This window comes from Ambystoma mexicanum, chromosome 14 (genome assembly GCF_040938575.1).
Source record: "Ambystoma mexicanum isolate Mex_15411 chromosome 14, UKY_AmexF1_1, whole genome shotgun sequence".
Lineage (NCBI taxonomy): Eukaryota > Metazoa > Chordata > Amphibia > Caudata > Ambystomatidae > Ambystoma > Ambystoma mexicanum.
In genome coordinates this window covers 650,955,560-650,974,800 of record NC_090940.1, presented here as the reverse complement: position 1 = coordinate 650,974,800, position 19,241 = coordinate 650,955,560, and the positions used below count along the sequence as shown (strand labels likewise).

The 19,241-nt window shown below is 48.9% G+C and overlaps 1 protein-coding gene across 3 annotated transcripts in view; it reads left to right on the top strand.

The window, feature by feature from the left end:
- Window positions 1-19,241, top strand: part of PPP1R13B (protein phosphatase 1 regulatory subunit 13B) — a 452,941-nt gene that overhangs the window by 430,525 nt on the left and 3,175 nt on the right. For all 3 annotated transcript variants that reach the window (XM_069638181.1, XM_069638182.1, XM_069638183.1), the window contains one exon: window positions 17,500-17,666. In XM_069638181.1, coding sequence (XP_069494282.1) covers window positions 17,500-17,666 — 167 coding nt within the window. The remainder of the gene's footprint in view (window positions 1-17,499; window positions 17,667-19,241) is intronic.

Sequence of the window (19,241 nt, the reverse complement as noted above, 5' to 3'; positions counted from 1 at the left end):
AGAGAAGAGGTCCTAGAGTAGGTGCCGTTTCATAAGAGAATTGTTGGATCGAATAGCCTATAGAAGGTGGTGAAGGGATCCTTGTAGGGACATATACCCAGGACAGACACAGAGGACATAATTATTCTTATTATTACATTAAACGCATGAGGCCAGCATTTGCATATTTACAAAATGCAGAGCAAAAACGGGGGACTTGCTTTTCAACAAACCTGAAATCATGTTTTCGCTTACCAACTTTTATGACTAGGATCACATGTCACTGAATTTAAAGTGTATCTTGAGCTTGCGTTCGTTCTCACGTGCTTGGGAAACCCACATCTGGTGTAGTCTTTTGTCTTCTGTGCGGTTATCGCATCACGGTCCCTGTGGAATAGTCTTCAGCAGATGCAGGTGAAAGAATGGAGTCCAATACTATAGACGATGGTGGATTTTATCCTGAATGCCCGTGTTTTGGAGGTAGTTGAGGCGGTTTCTTTACTGGGCTCGGTGAGGGTGATTTGGCAAGTTCTTTTCCCAAGTTGTGAGCTTTCTGAAGGCCATTCCTTTAAGATGTGCTCAGGGGCATAGGTACCAGGCAGGTTTTTGCCATCAATTTGATGGAGCAGACTCCTTGGAGCAAATGTCAGTTACATCAGATCCCTTTGGAAGAGCTTAGTTGTCACTATAGCCATGAGGAGGACAGGGGTAGTCTCTATGGGAACAGGCCCAGATAGCTGCACTGAGACAGAGCAACACTTCTCCCAAGCTAATCATCCATCAGTTGCAGGAACTTCTCAGAGCTCAACACAGCATCTCACAAGGAGGGTTTGGCTCCCTCTTCTTGCTCCATAGAGCAATGGTAGGATGATCAAGTTAATTCCACATGAATAGGATAAAAACGTTCTTGTGTTGCGGGAGGTTGAACTGGCACTAAAGAACCAGGCAGCTGCTGGATATTGAAAATCAGAGGTTATGGGCACTGGAGGTTTCTTGAAAATGCATTTGGTACCGAAAGACAAGGAGCAGATAACTCAAGTACCACAAAAATACATTTTGTTTGTTCCTCATGGATTACATTCCTGAGTCCTCAAGGCACTGCTGACCAGCCAGAAAAGCAACATCTTCAAGTATCAGGCAAGGCTAAATGTCTATGGTCGAAGCAGCGTAAAAGGTATGGGGAGGTGTGTCCTGGGACCCACTTATGCCTCCAAGGTCTCACTTTGGTATTGTGGCAGACAAACTGCATCAAAATTCTTTCCGGGCACTTTTGGCAAATCATGGACGAGTTATGCCAGGTAAATGAGCACTTGCTCCAGGATGCAGCAGAGTTTTAATGAATTGCTTAGTCTTGAAAAGGAAACTTTTTTCTACAGCTGCACAGGGATATACTGTATGACTGGCAGGCGCCCGAGGTCTGTCTCACTGAGTAATCATGAGGCACTGTGCATACAACTTCAAATCCGATGCCCAGGGGAAAAGTACTAGACATGCATTATGATGAAAAGACCCTTGGTACTCTTACTAGGGATGGAGTGCGTCAGCAGTGCAAGTGTGACCTCCTCATGGTTTGGTCATAAATCTTCTATCATGGCAACTGCTGAGCCTATTCACAAGCATTCAAGGCCTAGACTTCCAGGCATCTGCCGTGGGCAAAATCAGACTCTGCAAACAGTTCCCCAAAAAAGCAGCGTTGACAGTCACTACAAACGCACGGGCTGTATGAAGAGCGAAACCTAGCTGGGATGCCACTTGAGTGAAAGCCTTCAGGTCTGGAAGCAGACCCCATGTTAATTGCAGACCCCTAACTTGACAATTTAGGACATAACTTGGGCTTTCAAGCAATGGGTCTCAAATTTCATAAAACCTGGTTCTTCATTAGGGATTCAGTGAGATCCACCTGGTCATCAAAGTGTGATTCCAGAACAGCTGCTAGAGGTTGAACAACTCTTCTCTAGATGAGATGGAGGACCTTGCAGCCGTCCTTCTGTTCCCAGGCAGACGCCCATTGTATGGAGATTCTGGACGTTTTTTCACTTCGTCTTCCTCCATTAGGAAATAACATTAAAGCTTCCTGTGAGTGGCCATGGTGGAGGGGGGGGGGGGGGTGCCTTGGCTTTGACATCTCATCAGCCAGTCATCCCGGGATGATTGGCTGATGAGATTTCCTTCCAGGACTCCCATTTTGAAATGTTTGCAAAAGGTGTGCAACACTCTGTACAAAGGAGGTTTTCAGTGAACCAGAGAAAGTGCACTCTCTCTCCTGTGGACAGGAGCCCGCTTCTCTGTTCAGCTCTCAAACCCTTCATTCAGGATGCGCTTTCCTCGCCCCAAACAGAGTTACTGTCATCAAGGACTGTCTTCATTTTCCAGGGGCAAAAAAACATGATTCGGTTGGCCACCAGGGGGCGCGCAGATGCAGACCTCCTGCGTGAGCTCCCGTCCCGCGGTCCCCAAAAACGTATTGAGGCCCCGTTTTTGGTACCCCCCCCCGGACTAGAATTTCAATACGGAGGTGTAGGAGGGTCGCCCCCACTTGCAGCCAAAATCCTGACTCAAAACGGCCGCGGATTCCCAAAGATATTTACATAGGCGCCTGGCGCTGAAAACGAAACCAAGGCCGGCTTCGATCCAACGCAGTGGGCGCCGGAGGCAGCAGCGACGACTACGCACTCTGAAGCACGGCCTGGAGGCTGCTTCTGGGCGCTCATACGCCGCCACCCACAAAAGCAAAGCCCCAACGTGTGGTGCGGTTTGCTGGCCCCGACGAAAAAGGCAGCGTGAGCCCTTGTAGTCCTGCAACACCGGATCCCTTGGGGGGCGCGTGGCGCCTGGGATCCCGGTGCCTCTCCTTCCGCTGCTCAGCGGTCCCGAAGACTCCACAACCGCATGGGCGGTCGACAGCAATGACCTGCTTGCCACCGGGCACAGAAGTAAGTGCTTCCTCTCGGTTGCCCCCCCCCCGTCCCCGTGTCACTGTGGCGGTTTCGCCCCAACATTACGGTGTGCCAGAGCGTGCCCTCGCAAGCTGGTCATCCAACTTCCCTGTGTTAGGCGCAGTGAGGAATCCGTGCTGCGCAAGTGGAATTAACCAGCCTGAAAAAGCGAAGCCTGGCCCTGAGGGACATCCCTCGCTCGCTCCCCTGCCCACGGCCTGAGGGTACGCTTGGTCGACGAAGTGGCGGCATAACCCCGGATACATCCCTCTGCGCCGTCACGGACCTTGCCGTGTTGGTCGCGCAGGAGAGGTCGGCTGCCCATCAGCGGTTGCGGGACGTGTGTGGGCTGGCACCGTCCTTGCACATTGGACACCGGAGAAGGGATCACAGGGAACGCATGATTATCACTCTGCACTGAGGCTGCTGGTGGTGGGGAGAGGCGGTGCGAATCGCCAGAGGTGATACATCTGGGCTTCCTGGACCGCAGAGAGGACCTGACCTCCTCTGGGTCCGCCTCTTGGATTCGATCTTGAGATACACGGTTTGTGTTAAGTTACCGTATGTGATTGCGGGGAAACGACTGTGGGATGGAGCGGAGCCCCTCCTGACTTATCTTGCGATTGCGCCTACAGCCAATTCATTCTACCCAGCTCAAAAACCAGGCTTCCTTGCACCACTGAGGGAAAGGCCCCCTGAGGCAGTATTGTCCTCTCTGAGTACTATACTGGTGGCGATACGGAGAGAGGGGTGTGTGCCTCTGCTGTGGTGCCGGCAATTACAACAACTGAACCCGTCCGAATTCCAGCACGTACACTCCCAGGCGCATGAACCCCCAACATCAATTAGCCATCTACGCCTATGGTTCATCCCCCCCAGCCCTTCGACAAGCCTAAAATGGCGACTTCGATAACCCCAACCCCCGATGTTGATACAGCAGCGACTAAAGGAGACATTGCAGGATTGCTTGCGGAAATAAGGAGCATGGGTGCTAACATTTGGGGAAAGATTGACAAACTCACACAACGTCTTGACAGTATTGAAGACAGGGTTGAGGGGATTGAGAACAATCAGGCCTCAATCGACACTCTTGAATCGCAGTTGACACTGAGGATAACCGAGCTGAAACGAAGAGAACAAGAGGTTAAACTTAAGATGGACGATTTGGAGAATCGAGAAAGGAGGAATAATTTGCGGTTTTTCGGAATTCCAGAGAAAGAAGGGGAAACGGAAGAGGACCTGAAAACGACCCTACATGACATTATCAAACTCCTCGTCGCCGATGATAATATCGACGAACCCAAAACAGAGCACATCCACAGGGCGCGGGACCACCTGGAGGACCCCGATCGGTTCTGGCATGATTTCATCGCTATCAAGACAGGTTGAGAGTGCTGGAAAAAGCAAGGAGCGGAGGCGCCATCACCCTGAGCGGGTCCCAAATAACTATTTATCAAGACCTCTCCTCCCTGACCTTGAAAATGTGCAAACCACTTACTACATGGCTCAAATCCCGCGATACAGATGGGGATACCCTTTCTCTCTTTCCTTTGAACATGAGGGTTCAAGAATCAGGTTGAACTCTGAGCAGGAAATTAAAGCGTGCATTTCTGACCTAATCGGCGCGCAAGCTCAGGAAGATCTATGTGACCATGCACCTGGCGACGAGAGAGAGTGGCGAATACAGGGACCGAAGAGGAGGAAGGTGAAAGGCTCGAGAAAATACCGCAGAGGAAATGGCTCCCCGGAAGGGGGCAGTTGACACTAGCCGGCTACGGTACAATTTGGTTGACCTATACTCTGGGACAAATAAGACCAGGGGTTATGTTAAAAGCATGTTCTTATGAATCCCACCCGTTTACCTTCAATATATTTGCTCTGGGGGGAGGTTTCAGGGGGCTCTTTAGATATTTTTGATGTCTACTATGCAAGGGGACCGTGAGGTAACGGTCTCCACTGGTGGTTCGGTTATGGGCCAGTGCTTCCAACTCGGCTCAATCGGATGCCACCGAACTCAGGGAGGGGAGGGGATGGGAGGGGAAAGGGAATGAAGACAAGTGTCGCATCAGAGATCCAGTTGAGTATTCGACAAGGGAAGGTAGTCTCGTGGTCACCTGAATATCGAGGGAAAGGGTTGGAATGGTCAAAGAGCCCACATGGGCAGGAAAACCACCGTTGTGAGGATGGCTGTCATGTTCCGGGGGTACCATGAGGGTGGGTACGTTGAATGTTAAAGGCCTCAATTCGCCCACTAAGAGATCGCTTGTCTATAGAGAATTCCGAAGGTCGGGATTAGATATCCTTTTTCTACAGGAGACCAAGTATGTGAGAGGTGAAGAAAGGGTAATCCTGGGAAGGCGATCTGGGTTAGAGTTCTGGGGTTCGGGCCCATTGAGGAAGGGAGGGGTGGGAATACTCATCAGGAAAGGAATAGACCTCAAGGTCACGAAGGTCTGGTCAGATGTGGAGGGTCCAGCGTTACTTGTCGCAGGGACCATTGGAAAGTGTCCATTACAGTTGCCATGGTTTACTCCCCCCAACGTGGGTCAGATCGGATTCCTTTCTAAAACGATCCCCAAAATCATGCTGGAGGCGACAGGTCATGTAATCCTAGGTGGGGATTTCAACATCTGTGTAGACCCCAGCCTGGACTGGCATCCTGGTAACCCAGAAACCAGAGACAAAGTTACTGGGGACCACGTTCAATTTAAAACAATGATGGAATTGTATGGTTTGGTTGATGTATGGCGTTATTTTTCTCAGCTCCACACAATACACATACCCGCATTGATTATTTCTACTCTTCAAGAGATCTATACGACACGGCCTCTCGCTCAGAAATCATTACAATCTCATGGTCGGATCATGATATGGTGCGTGCTGACTTAGTATGGGGGTCCCTCCCAATTAGAGGCGGAAAATGGAGATGCAATGAGTCATTGTGGAAAGATCCCGTCTTTAAGTTAGAGATGGAAACCGCAATTGAGGAATACTTCCGACTGAATGACACTGGTGAGGTCTCCAAACAAGGGGTCTGGGAGGCGGGTAAGGCCACGTGGAGAGGAATTCTAATAAGGGAGGGGGCTAACAAAAAAAGAGAGAGGCTCCTGACTGAGAACAGACTCCGCAAGGAAATCACCCAGCTAGAGATTGATGCAAGGAAAGGGGATGTTATTGATTCTGAACAAATCATAGAAGCCAGGAAAAAAGGGAAGAACTCTGCCTCCTAGAACATGAACAAATAGCTCGCAAACTTCCTCTCCTGAAACAAAAGTTTTATGAGAAAGGGGATAAAGTGGATGCGTTATTGGCGGCCAGACTACGTGCGCAGCAGGCAGACCGCAGGGTGCACAAAATATCTGATCGAGAATCTGCCCCGGATATGAGGCGATCCACCATCCCAGAAATATTTGCAGACTTCTATGAAGCTCTATACATTCCAGAGAAGGATCCGGATAAACCAAGCATCTAATCCTACTTAGACGATGTAGACATGCCCAAATTAACAAACACTGAATCAGAAACCCTAGACGCCCCTATAACGGGGGAAGTGATTCAGGAAGCCATAAAGAGACTCACGTTGGGAAAATACCCAGGAGAAGATGGGTATACAGCGGGTTTCTACAAAACATTTGCGTCACAACTCACTCCCTTCCTTACTGACCTTTTTAATCGAATCCTAGAGACGGGGAACCCCCCAGATTCATTTGTAAAGACACTCATTACGGTTATTCCGAAAGAGGGGAGGGATCCCAAAAAATGTGGTTCGTACCGTCCCATTTCATTACTTAATATAGACGCCAAAATATACTCCAGGGTCTTGGCGGCTAGGATTAAATCATTCATCCCCCGCCTTTTTCACCCCGATCAAGTAGGTTTTATACTCGGCCGCCAAGGTGCATATACCATGCGCAAGACACTACACTTGGTGCATGCCTCCCACAATCTGCACACCAACCCTGTACTACTTTCCATCGATGCAGAAAAGGCGTTCGATAGGGTAGAATGGGATTTCCTAATGGAGGTCCTTCAGAGAATTGGACTGGGCTCAAACCTTAGAAAGGGAATCCAGGCGATTTATTTGTCGCCCACAGCATCGGTATTTGTGAACGGGGAATACTCTAGATGGTTTCGATTGACACGAGGTACCAGACAGGGATGCCCCCTCTCGGCCATTCTGTTTGCCCTATCACTTGAACCGGTGGCACGCAATATCAGGAAGGACCCTGGCATAGAAGGTATACATCTAGGACGCACAGAGTATAAGTTAGCCCTATATGCCGACGACATATTCCTACATGTAGTTAACCCAGAGAGTTCCACCCCTCGGGCCATGCTCCTCCTTGAGGAATATGGTCGCCTATCGGGGTTCAAGATCAATCGTGCCAAATCCGTACTCTTTCCCCTTCAGGGTGACCCAGAGGTAAACATTGCTAAATATTCCTCCCTGGCATTGACGATTGAACATGATACAATGCAATATTTAGGGATACAAATCACAAAACAATTAGACTCCCTATATGAAGCAAATTTTCCACAGCTCCTAACTAAGCTCCGTACGGACCTGGCCAGGTGGAACAAATTGTCGATTTCATGACTAGGTCGGCTCAATGCCATAAAAATGACCTGTCTCCCACGGTTTCTCTCTCCCTTTCAGATGCTCCCAATCAAAATACCGGAACGATATTTTACAGAAGTTAAGAGAAATTCTAAAATTCTTGTGGCAGGGGAAGAAGACCCGGATAGCTTACCCCATCTTAACGTTGCCCAAAGATAAGGGAGGAGTGGGCCTACCTGACATTAGGAAATACTACGCCGCTACTCAGCTGCGTGTATTTGTCCCTCATTTACGTAGCCATGGAGAGCCACAATGGGTGGCAATGGATAATCATTATCTAAATCCGGCGACACTTGGAGAATGGATATGGGCCCCGCGGAAGTGGGTGCTAAGGAAAACGAGGGATCATCCGCTCTTTGCAGCGATATGGGAAATATGGAGAGATGGCCCAGAGATGAAAGGGATCACATCATGGCCGTCCCCGCTAAGCCACCTATGGTCGCCGGGCATCAATAACCATATCCCTAACGTAGAGCGATTTCAGGCGTGGTACGAGGCGGGACGAGAAAGGGTGGGTCAGCTCCTTCAAAGTGATTTTTTTATCACCCTCCCAGAATTAACGGAAGCCCTAAACATAGGAGTTCTCTCCACTTTTCACTATCTACAAATCAAAGGGGTCTTGACGAGGACAGCATGGAAGGAAAAACTGAGTAGGGATCTCAGCCCCTTTGAGAAAATGCTCGATTCTAAGACCGACAGGAAGGGTTTGATTTCCCCAATATATAAGTTACTCCTAGAGGGAGGTAGTGGGTCCTCGCTCACTCTCCGAACGCGATGGGAAAAGGATATGGGAGTTGAAATTGAAGATGATGTGTGGGACAAAATGTGTATCATGGCCACACGTACTTCGATATCATGCCAGTATAAGCTCCATTCCATCAAACTTCTACACCGCTGGCAATATGATCCGTATAGGCTGTCCAAGATGTACCAATCTTCCTCCCCCCTCTGCTGGCGTGAACGTGGACAGGTCGCAGACTACTGGCACATGTGGTGGGGCTGCCCCAAGGTTAAGGTTTTTTGGGATGAAGTTTTGGGATGGATAAGGCACACAGATGGAATCCAGAGAACTGCAAGTCCGCATTTGGTCCTGTTTAATCTCGAAATGGTAGAGGATGAATGGACGAGGGTCCAAGGCCTAACACCCCACCTACTACTAGCCGCAAGGGCGTTATTAGCCACTAAATGGAAATCACCCATGACCCCGTCTAAGAAGGAGTGGATCAATGTGGTACTAAACATATGCACTATGGAGAAAATCACTGCATCACTCCACGGTAGGGCAACACAATGTGAGCTCTTATGGTCTGACTTCCTAAGTTCACATATGTCTAATGCAAACCCAACCCCAAGCGATAATGAGCCCTCACCCTGAGGGGGTTGGATCTGGTCACCTTCTGCTTGAGCGCGGACTTCCACCTCTCTGGCCCATTCTTCTTCTCATGTTGCTAACCACACATTATTCTACTGATGTAGGTACACCTCCCCTCATGATGAACCTCTGAACACACCACACCAAACTAGTTTCAGCCCCTGCAGATGATCGTATGACCACGACTCCTTAATCCCTAAGCGACAAGTCTTCCATTCCCGGGGGGGGGGGGGAGGAGGTGTGAATTTGTTTAAGGACTGAGAAAAGCATTGATGTTTATTTTGTTGTTTTTGTTCTCCTATGTGCGTACTTTTGGTCATATGCACTGTACTATGATATTATTTGGTTAGGAGAAAGAACTCACTCCAAGTATGTATCTACTATGCTCACGTATGTAAATGTTTTTCTGTGTTTCCTTATGGAAAAGAATGTTTATTTGGAAAACCTAATAAAATCAAATAAAAAACAAAAAAAACATGATTCAAGGCCTTTGGAGTCACAAAATTCTGGGACTCGTGGCCTCTTGCATTCATGTGGTGGCCTTTATCAGGCTCCCGACCCGGGAAGGAGTTTAAACTGTCCAGATATTGAGACCAGCATCAAATTGTAATTGCTTATTTATGACACGCTTAATACCCAGAGGTTTCTGTAACGCTCACCTGGTATCCACGGGGACGTCACTCAGCATGTTCTGACCTCTTACGACCTCGAACCCTTCCCTGGAGTCTACTCGACTGGAGACTGGGCCTGAAACACAAGATTGGTAGAGTTTAACTCCCTATTGTCTCTGTGTGCTTGAACCCCTTCTTCCCAGGGGTCCAAGCCTTCCCTTTGATCCACAGCTCACCTTGTTTTCTTGGAAAGTGTGCTCTCCGTCCTGCTTTCAGCGCAGGGGCGCGTTGATTGATGCAGGCTCGTTGCTGCCTAGTTACTTCACTGGCAAGAGTCCGACAGGTAAGTATAATGAGTCTTTTGAACAGTTCCCTAACTTCGTTCCTTTCCTTCCTTAGATGATGGCCGGCGTCCGGGGATGGCGACGTGCTGCTGAGATGAGTAGCGCTGAAGGTGAATGAGAGCGCGATGCGACCCTTTCGTATTTGTATTGAACTGAGTTCTTTTTCTGTGTCTTTTAGGTGCCGCGACGTTTTCAGTGTGGATGCCGGTTATGAAGAAGAAATGCAGTGAGTAAGCGCGGTATGCAGCGCCTCTAGATGTTTCCAAGCTAACCTGGAGTGTCTTTTCCCTCTTGCAGATGGATGAGAAGTTCCGGAGACAGAGTTCGCCCAGAGCAGCTGGGATTCAGGTAAGCGTTTGAAGCTCGTACAGTCTTTAAAAATAAGCGAAGATTTGCTGAATGCTTACAAATGCCTTTTTTCTGTTCTTTTCCCTTTTCCTTAGGAAGCGGCGTGCCGGGATGGGAATGACACAGTCGAAGATGCCCGCAGAACCGAAGGAGCGATGAATGATGGGCAGAAGCGCCGCAAGGTAAGGCTGTTCCTAACGGTGTTCTTGTTCTTGCAGGCGCTGAGCGCAGAAGAAAGATGCAGGCCTACTGGAGACCGATCCGAACACGGTGAGTGTCACGCTGCAGGTGCAGAAAACACAAAGCATGTTTCTCAGCCTGGGTGTGGCTTAAATAGTCTCTGGGTATCCCAGGTGTCTCTGGGCTGAACCACACCCAAAGGACTAGACTGCACATGCAGTTCTGGGAACCTAAATATGTGGGGGCTTCCTTCTTGTCCCCATCAATGCACTACAAGTCCAATCCCCAATGTTTCCTATGGGAGTGAGTGAGTCTAGTGCCACAAGCGCCAAGTCTGACTCCAAGTGGGTCTTTGGAGGGATGGAGAAGCCCTTGAGGGCCATGTAGGTGATCGTGGCCTGGCTCCAGCCTGACATCTTGGAGGGCTGGGGACATGAGGGGCATAAATCATGAAAGCACTCCACCCCCAAGGCCCCTCTCAAGGTGGCTCTTCTGTCTGGTCCTGGTTTGTTTGGATGGTTTTGATGAAATCGTCTAAGCAAGCAAGGTGCATGGATGTACTCACAAGGCTCCCATGTCCTGTCTTGTGGACCATACCCCTTGCAGTCTGCTAAGTAGTATAATTTGGATCTGACGTACTTTGAATCCAGGATGTCCTTGACTTCGAATTCTGGCTCCCTGGTGACTACTACTGGCTGCGGTGGCGTTGCTACCCGGGTCCCAGGTTGAACAGGTTCAAGGAGAGACACGTGGCACACAGGATGAATCTGCATGTTTGATGGCAAAGCTAGTCTGACCGGACCGCCACAGGATTTATAACGGAGGTGACAGTGAATGGACCCAGGTATCTTGGACGGAAAGTTTGGGTTCATTTAATGGACACGTGTTTAGACGCCAGCCAGACTGTCTCCCACTTGGTAGTTGGGGGCCTTTGCTCGGTGTTGATCAGCAAACTTCTTTTGGCGATTCTTAGCTTGAAGTAGGTGTTCAGCTGCCCTTTTAAAGGTTTGAGAAAGGGTTGTGTGCAAGGTTTTGACTGCTGGCATTTCCAGGGTTGTAGGAACGTCCAACTCAGAAGTACGTGGGTGCCTGCCATACATGGTATAAAAGGGTGTCTGCCCAGTGCTGGTATGTAGGGAATTATTATAAGCATATTCAGCTATCCATAATAGGTTCAACCAGCTTCCTTCAGCTTGGTGTAACATGCAACGCAGATACTGCTCGAGCGTCTGATTTGTCCTCTCAGTTTGACCATCCGTTTGGGGATGGTGACTGGTGGATAGCCGGATGTCGATCTGGGCCATAGAGCAGCATTTTCTCCAGAAGTTAGATACGAATTGAGTACCTCGGTCTGAGACTAAAACTGAAGGAAACCCATGGAGCCGTACGATGCCTTCAAGAAATACCTTTGCCAGAGTGGAAGCATTTGGGAGCCCCTTAAGAGGAATGAAATGTGCCATTTTTGAAAATAGGTCCAAGACCACAAGAATAGTGTTAAACCCTTGACTGAGTGGTAAGTCAGTAATAAAATCAAGGGACAACATGTACCAGGGTGCTGGTGGGATTTCCAATGGTTGTAATAGCCCAGCCGGTTTCTGCTTGGATGACTTGTTTTGAGCACACACTCCACAAGATAGGATGAATTGGATAATGTCTTTATGCCACGTGGGCCACCAATAATTTTGTTTTACCTTGGCTAGGGTTTTAGCGATTCCGGGGTGGCCCTCGATCAAGGAATCATGATAACCGGACATGACTTGTTCTCGTAGTTCTTGGTTTTGTAAGAATAAACGATTCCTGAAGTAGGGTGACTGATCTATTATCGTGTAATGTTCTCTTTGTGCACTCCACGCTTGTAATTGCTCCGGACTCATCAGGTTTTGGATTTCTTCATGTAATTCTTTCCGAGTTATGGTTGCTGTGATTCCTAGGAGCTTGTCACTCGGAATGATTGCTATTGGGTCAGGGGTCCGATAGCCTTGCTCTTCCACCCCCATAAGGAAAGGGCATCTGCCTTCCCGTTTTTCACCCCTGGTCGAAATGTAATAAAGTAATCATATTCAGCAAAAATAAGAGCCCAACGTAGTTGTCGCGAGGATTGGGCCTTTGCCGTTTTTAGGTACTGGAGGTTCCGGTGGTCAGTTATTACGGTGATTGTGTGTCTGGCGCCCAAGAGGTAGTGCCGCCATGCCTTAAAGGCTGACTTAATGGCCAGGAGTTCTTTGTCTGTGATAGCGTAATTAAGTTCAGGGGGTGTGAATTTACGCAACCAGAAGGCAACAGGGTGTAACTGGCCCATTTCGGGGTCCTTTTGTGAGAGGACGGCTCCCATAGCCATGCTTGAGGCGTCCGGTTCCACCAGGTATGGGAGATCAGGGCGAGGGTGGCGTAAGATTGGGGCAGATGTGAATCTTGCTTTGAGTTCCTGGAAAGCTTCCTCGGCTTCTGTTGTCCACTGGAACTTTTTGTTTCTTTTCCTTAGCAATGACGTGATGGGATGCACGATTTGCGAAAATCCTGGGATGAACCGGCGGTAGAAGTTTGCAAACCCAGCATACTTTGAACCCCCTTGAATGAATTTGGGGATGGCCAGTTCAGGATAGCATCTACCTTATGTACATCCATTCAGATTCCATTCGGGCTGAGAATAAAGCCCAGGAATTCCACCTCGCAGACTTGGAATGAACACTTTGAGCTTGGCGTAGAGTAGGTGTTGACGGAGTTTGTCCAATACGGATCGGACCCGTTTAACGTGGTCCTGCTTTGATGCGGAATATACTAGAATATCGTCGATGTACACTAGAGCACAGACATCAATCAATTCCCGTAGGACATTGTTCATGAAGTAATGAAATGCTACAGGCGCGTTGCAAAGGCCAAAGGGCGTTATTTGCTATTCGTACAAGCCGTATTTGGCGCGAAAAGCGGTTTTCCATTCGTCCCCCTGTTTTACGCGAACAAGGTGATATGCCCCCCTCAGGTCTAGTTTTGTGTAGATTTGGGCATCTTTGACTTCATCAAGCAATTCAGGGATCAGTGGCAGGGGATAGCGTTTTTTACGGTAATCTGGTTCAGTGCGCGATAGTCAATGCACGTTCTCAAGTCCCCCTCCTTTTTCGGTACGAAGAATAGAGGACTGGCTGCTGGATACTTCGAGGGACGATGAACCCGTTGGCCGGGTATTGGTCAAGATAGGCCTTCAGGTGCTGGTTTTCTGGTTCCCTGAGTGCATAAATTCGCCCACAAGGGATTTGTGCGCCGGGTATCAGGTCGATTTGGCAATCGTATGGTCTATGCAGTGGCAGGGTATTAGCCTGTTCTTTCTGAAAGACATCTTGAAACTCCTGGTATTCACTTGGTAGGGTGCCGATTGCCACAGTCGCAAGTGTGGAGTTTCTGGTGTCTATTGGTTGTTTCTCTTGGCGATAACATGTGTGGGCGCAAGTCTCGGGAAAGGCCAATTCTTTTTCCCTCCAATCGATTCAAGGAATGTGAGCTACCAACCATGGCATTCCCAAAATCAACCGGAACTGTGGTGCCTTAATTAGGTCAAAAACGATATATTCTTGGTGTCCATCCTGGCACAGAAGGGTTAAAGCTGTAGTGCATTGGGATACTGGACCAGAAGCTATTTCCGTGCCGTCGACAGTGGTAACAGTGTCGGTGGTTGATTTAGGGCGTAACGGAAGCCCCATCTTTGCCGCAAGATCCTGGTCGATGTAATTCCCAACGGCTCCACTGTCAATGTACGCTCTTACTGCGTGCATCCGAGATGATTGTTGGTGATTCATCAAGACCACAGATAGTGCAAAATGGGAGGTCTGTAGTTCACTTTCTTCGCTCGACAAGTGGACCCCTACACTTGCCGGGCTAGGGAGTTTTCCGATTCCTTGATGGTATCTTCCTTGTCTGTGGCCCCTACCATCCTCCTCGGTGGCTTCACAGGGCACTCTTTAAGGAAAGGACCTGACCTTCCACAGTACAGACATTACTGCTGCTGTCTCCTTTTATCCCTTTCTGCTTTAGTCAAGGGGGATCTGACCCCCCCCCCCGCTTTGCATTGGTTCTCCTGAACCTTCCGTTGTGCAGGCAATATTGTCCTTTGAACGCACATACATAGGGCGAGGGTCCGGTCTGGTTCGATCTGCTCTTCGGTCCTGCAACCTATGATCCAGTTGAACAACAAGGTCAATGAATTCTGAGCAGTCTTTCGGGGGGGGTTCACTACTTGTGTGAGAACATCCTTCAGCTCCCCCCGCAACCCTCGATGAAATAACGTGGTTCTCTTCTCCACTGGCCATTCTACTTCAACTACGAGTCTATTGAATGTGGCTATGTATGTTAATAGGTCTTGATTCCCTTGGCGTAGGGACAGAAGTTCGTTGTCTAATGCCTGCCCATGAGTACGACGGGCAAACAGCTTTTCCATCTCCTGCTGAAAGCCCCTGAAGTCATGCAGCAAAGGATCGTCTTGGGCCACAAAAGGTACAGACTAGTCCGCGGCACTATCACTCAGGTAGGATAGCACAAAAGCGACCCGTGATTGGTCATTCAGAAAGGCCCCTGGTCTGCAAAGGAAGTGCAGGCGGCACTGGCCCATGAACATTGCAAACCTCTTGGGATCCCCGTAAATCGTTCGGGCGGGGCCAAGGGAACTGCCCCAGGAAGGGTTATATGAACGGATTGGCTGATGGTGCTGGCATCGGGGGCACGCTTCCTGGCAATGGTGCATGCCCTGCTTGTGACTGGAGAAGTTGCCGGCTTAAATCATCAGTGCGTTCTTTGGCTACTATCAGCTCTCTCCTCAAGGTGTTGGTCTCCTGCCTGGCTGCATGTACTTCGGAACGTAGCTGCCCCAACATGTGGGCTAACTGGTCGGTTTGTCGTTTCCATGACGCCCAGGTGGATTTTGATGTGAGGCTTTGTGTTCTGTAACGCTCACCTGGTATCCACGGGGACGTCACTCAGCCTGTTCTGACCTCTTACGACCTCGAACCATTCCCTGGAGTCTACTCGACTGGAGACTGGGCCTGAAACACAGGATTGGTAGAGTTTAACTCCCTATTGTCTCTGTGTGCTTGAACCCCTTCTTCCCCGGGGTCCAACCCTTCCCTTTGATCCACAGCTCACTTTGTTTTCTTGGAAAGTGTGCTCTCCGTCCTGTTTTCAGCGCAGGGGCACGTTGATTGATGCAGGCTTGTTGCTGCCTAGTTACTTCACTGGCAAGAGTCTGACAGGTAAGTATAATGAGTCTTTTGAACAGTTCTCTAACTTCGTTCCTTTCCTTCCTTAGATGATGGCCGGCGTCCGGGGATGGCGATGTGCTGCTGAGATGAGTAGCGCTGAAGGTGAGTGAGAGCACAATGCGACCCTTTCGTATTTGTATTGAACAGAGTTCTTTTTCTGTGTCTTTTAGGTGCCGCGATGTTTTCAGCGTGGATGCCGGTTATGAAGAAGAAATGCGGTGAATAAGCACGGTATGCGGCACCTCTAGATGTTTCCACGCTAACCTGGAGTGTCTTTTTCCTCTTGCAGATGGATGAGAAGTTCCGGAGACAAGAGTTCCCCCAGAGCGGCTGGGATTCAGGTAAGCGTTTGAAGCTCGTACAGTCTTTAAAAATAAGCGAAGATTTGCAGAATGCTTACTAATGCCTTTTTTCTGTTCTTTTCCCTTTTCCTTAGGAAGCGGCATGCCGGGATGGGAATGACACTGCCGAAGATGCCTGCAGAACCGAAGGAGCGATGAATGATGGGCAGAAGTGCCGGAGAGGCCCTTGAGGGCCATGTAGGTGATCGTGGCCTGGCTCCAGCCTGACATCTTGGAGGGCTGGGGACATGAGGGGCAGGAATCATGACAGTTTCTAACTGCGGACCTGGGAATCGAACCTGTGTTGCTCTGCGTCGTCTTGCTTCCAAGGCGAGCGCGTTGCCCCTGAGCTATCCTCCCGAGACAAGTTCCCCACAGCTATTGGAAGCCCACCAGAAGGAACAGCTGTTGGTCATGCCCATCGGATTTCACGTACTACCGATGCTTCTGCGCCTGGATGGCGTGCACATCTCGGTACTGTATGGGTGCAAGAGAAGAGGGAATGCAAAGGCTCCATTCATACCGAATGCACATTCCATCTTGTTGGTAATTAAGTCTGTCAATTAATGGAAAGCGATTGGACGTTTCCTCCACGTATCCACTTGTATTTCACAGTTTCAATACTATCCATATTGGACAATATATAATGTTTTGTGTACTAAAAACAAACTTAACCTCATCAGTCTCCAACTTATGCATTATATCAATTTAGGACATGCCTCGTGAGATGCTTTGAGATTCACGAAATGGAAATTACCCAAATCACCGTATGATTTTACATTTGCTTCATTGGAGGACTCCGATTCCCCTCCCCAGCACGATACGCTAGTCGTTAAACTGTTAGGCGCACTTCTTAGATTGGCAACATAAAATCCATGCAGACCAAACTAATGTTTAAATGTAGCAATCGGTGTATCTGCTGATCCTGCCGTGCGGGTATAGTAAGGATGAAGCGCACTGTGCGGGATTCCCGCCGGGGCATTCTCTATATGTGGTCAGTATTGCGTCACCATTGAAGAGTATGATCAAAAACCATAAAGGGAATAGAGCAACTGAATGTTTTGACAAATTAACATGATATGCCGACAGATTTCATAACTTTTATCTTAATTGTGAATTTATGCTCAGTCAATCTCTCCTTCATAGTCATAGATGTTGGCCCCTTTTGCTTCACCCGGGGGCCCTTCAGCATGTATAGGAATGAGGGACAGTCGAACCTACATTCAAAATGAACGTGGGGGACCCGATTCTTGTACTCAATGTAGATAGTTCTCCACATCATTCCGCCGTAGCTGCGCAACTAGCATCTCTGAGTGCTTTGGCCTCCCCCAGATGGTGACCGCGTTCCCACAGCTGGGCTCAAGAGGCCTGCATATTGGATACGAGCGCTGAGGTCATCTGCTGCAGATGTTCTATTTCTCATTGCTTTGCTTGGACACAAATGACGCGACTCGTGCAATGGCCTAGACCTACTTTACACTCCTATGCAAGAGTGATGGTAATGTGTGTTTGTCTCTTTTTCAGGACTCCTTTGCACTGCGCGGCCTCGTGCAACAGCGTGCATCTTTGCAAAGTGCTTGTAGAGTCGGGAGCCGCAATATTTGCCACCACTATCAGCGATATAGAAACTGCTGCAGAGAAGTGTGAAGAGATGGAGGAAGGCTACATGCAGTGTTCACAATTTCTCTACGGTATGTTGGGCATGTTCGCATTATTTGACAAGTTTGCCGTTCACTCATTGTACTAAGGGATGTTCCCTTTAGGCACTCGGCAAGGAGTGTGCGTGTGCTTCTACATTGGTTTGTGGAACAGTTCTTTGACTGGGAAGCGTGCCATCCACATTGCTTTCCTTGTGCTGGTGCACACACCTCTGACGTGTCATGGAGACCGCTCCTTTGCATTTCCATGTGGCAAGTGTCAGCTATTGGTTATTTGAAGTCTCATCTCGAAGGAGGGCACTCAAACAGTCCCGGAAACAGCTATCTTGTGCTCGAGAAAGTCCCCAAAAACGGATGCTTCCTTAGATGAGACCATCTCTAGAGGGCAACGTTCATTCAGCAGGATCCACAGATGAGCCAAATGTGGAGATGTTTATTGTCCTCTCAGAACTAGTAAATATCCTCTGTCCAGCTCGCCTTCACCAATATACAATCATTGGTCTCAGTAAAGGCATCCCAAAAAGGCTGCCTCTGCAGTCTGTAATTTAGAATGGTCTGACGAACCAGCCAACAATATATACTGTTCTCTGTATGGAATTCCTTCCGGTTGAGAGGTTTGCAATATATGCGTTCTTGATGTGCGCCGCCGCTCCTTGGAGCTAAGCTTCTGCTACATAAAGTCACAGAAATAACTAATTTCCCATTTTTGTAGAGAAGCAAAACCTCCTAAAGATTGGCTTCCTGGTCTATAGTTTGCAGATCTTTCCACCAAACCCACACCACCCTCCGCTCCCCTTGCCCCCGCTCGAGCACTGTTGCTAGAATGTGATTACACGCACATAAGCACCCCTAACCATCGTCCATGGAGATGTTTGAAGTGACAAGGAGAGTGAAGCATGGGCCCGGAGGTGCCAAGTGCCACCATTCTATTTATTTTAAGTGCTAGTTTACTTTGAGTATGCCCTCCCTCGTGCCCCTTTATCCCCCAAAGGTTGTAGCCATGGCCCAGTAGTGTAGAACGGTGGGGGGGGAGGGGGCGTTGAGTGAAGGCATCATCTGGTAACCATGGAAACATGTGGAGGACCCTCCCTGGTCCCTTCCACGCATCCTTTCCTCACTTATGGCACTCTCGCTTGGACACGCTATCCAGAGGAAGCGGATAGGGAGTGTCTTGCTCCATGCCCCCCTCAGCTGGCACTGCCACCTGACCATGGCCTCACGGAACCCTTCAAGTAGTCCTTAGGTTTTCCTCCAGCATTACTGGGCAATACTAAGCAGAAGGCACATCCTTGTGACTTTATTGCAGCCTCCACACAGCGTAATGTTGCAGTGGGAAGGGAATAAACATTTGGCTCTTCTGAACGCAAACAAAAATGGCACTAGAGCCACTGGTTCAGTTGTTTCATTTAATTTGACAAAATGATTGCACACTTACTGGGAATCAGAGTTTGAAGGCTGTAGCGCCTCTGCGGTTCTGGTTAACTTGGACTCACATGGGGGAAAGACAGTGTGTATAAATGCAGAAAACGGATAAAAATACATTACTTGTATGTTAGTATTTGGATCTCCCGGGCCGCTGCATGTCGAATGACTGTACTGGCAAGCATG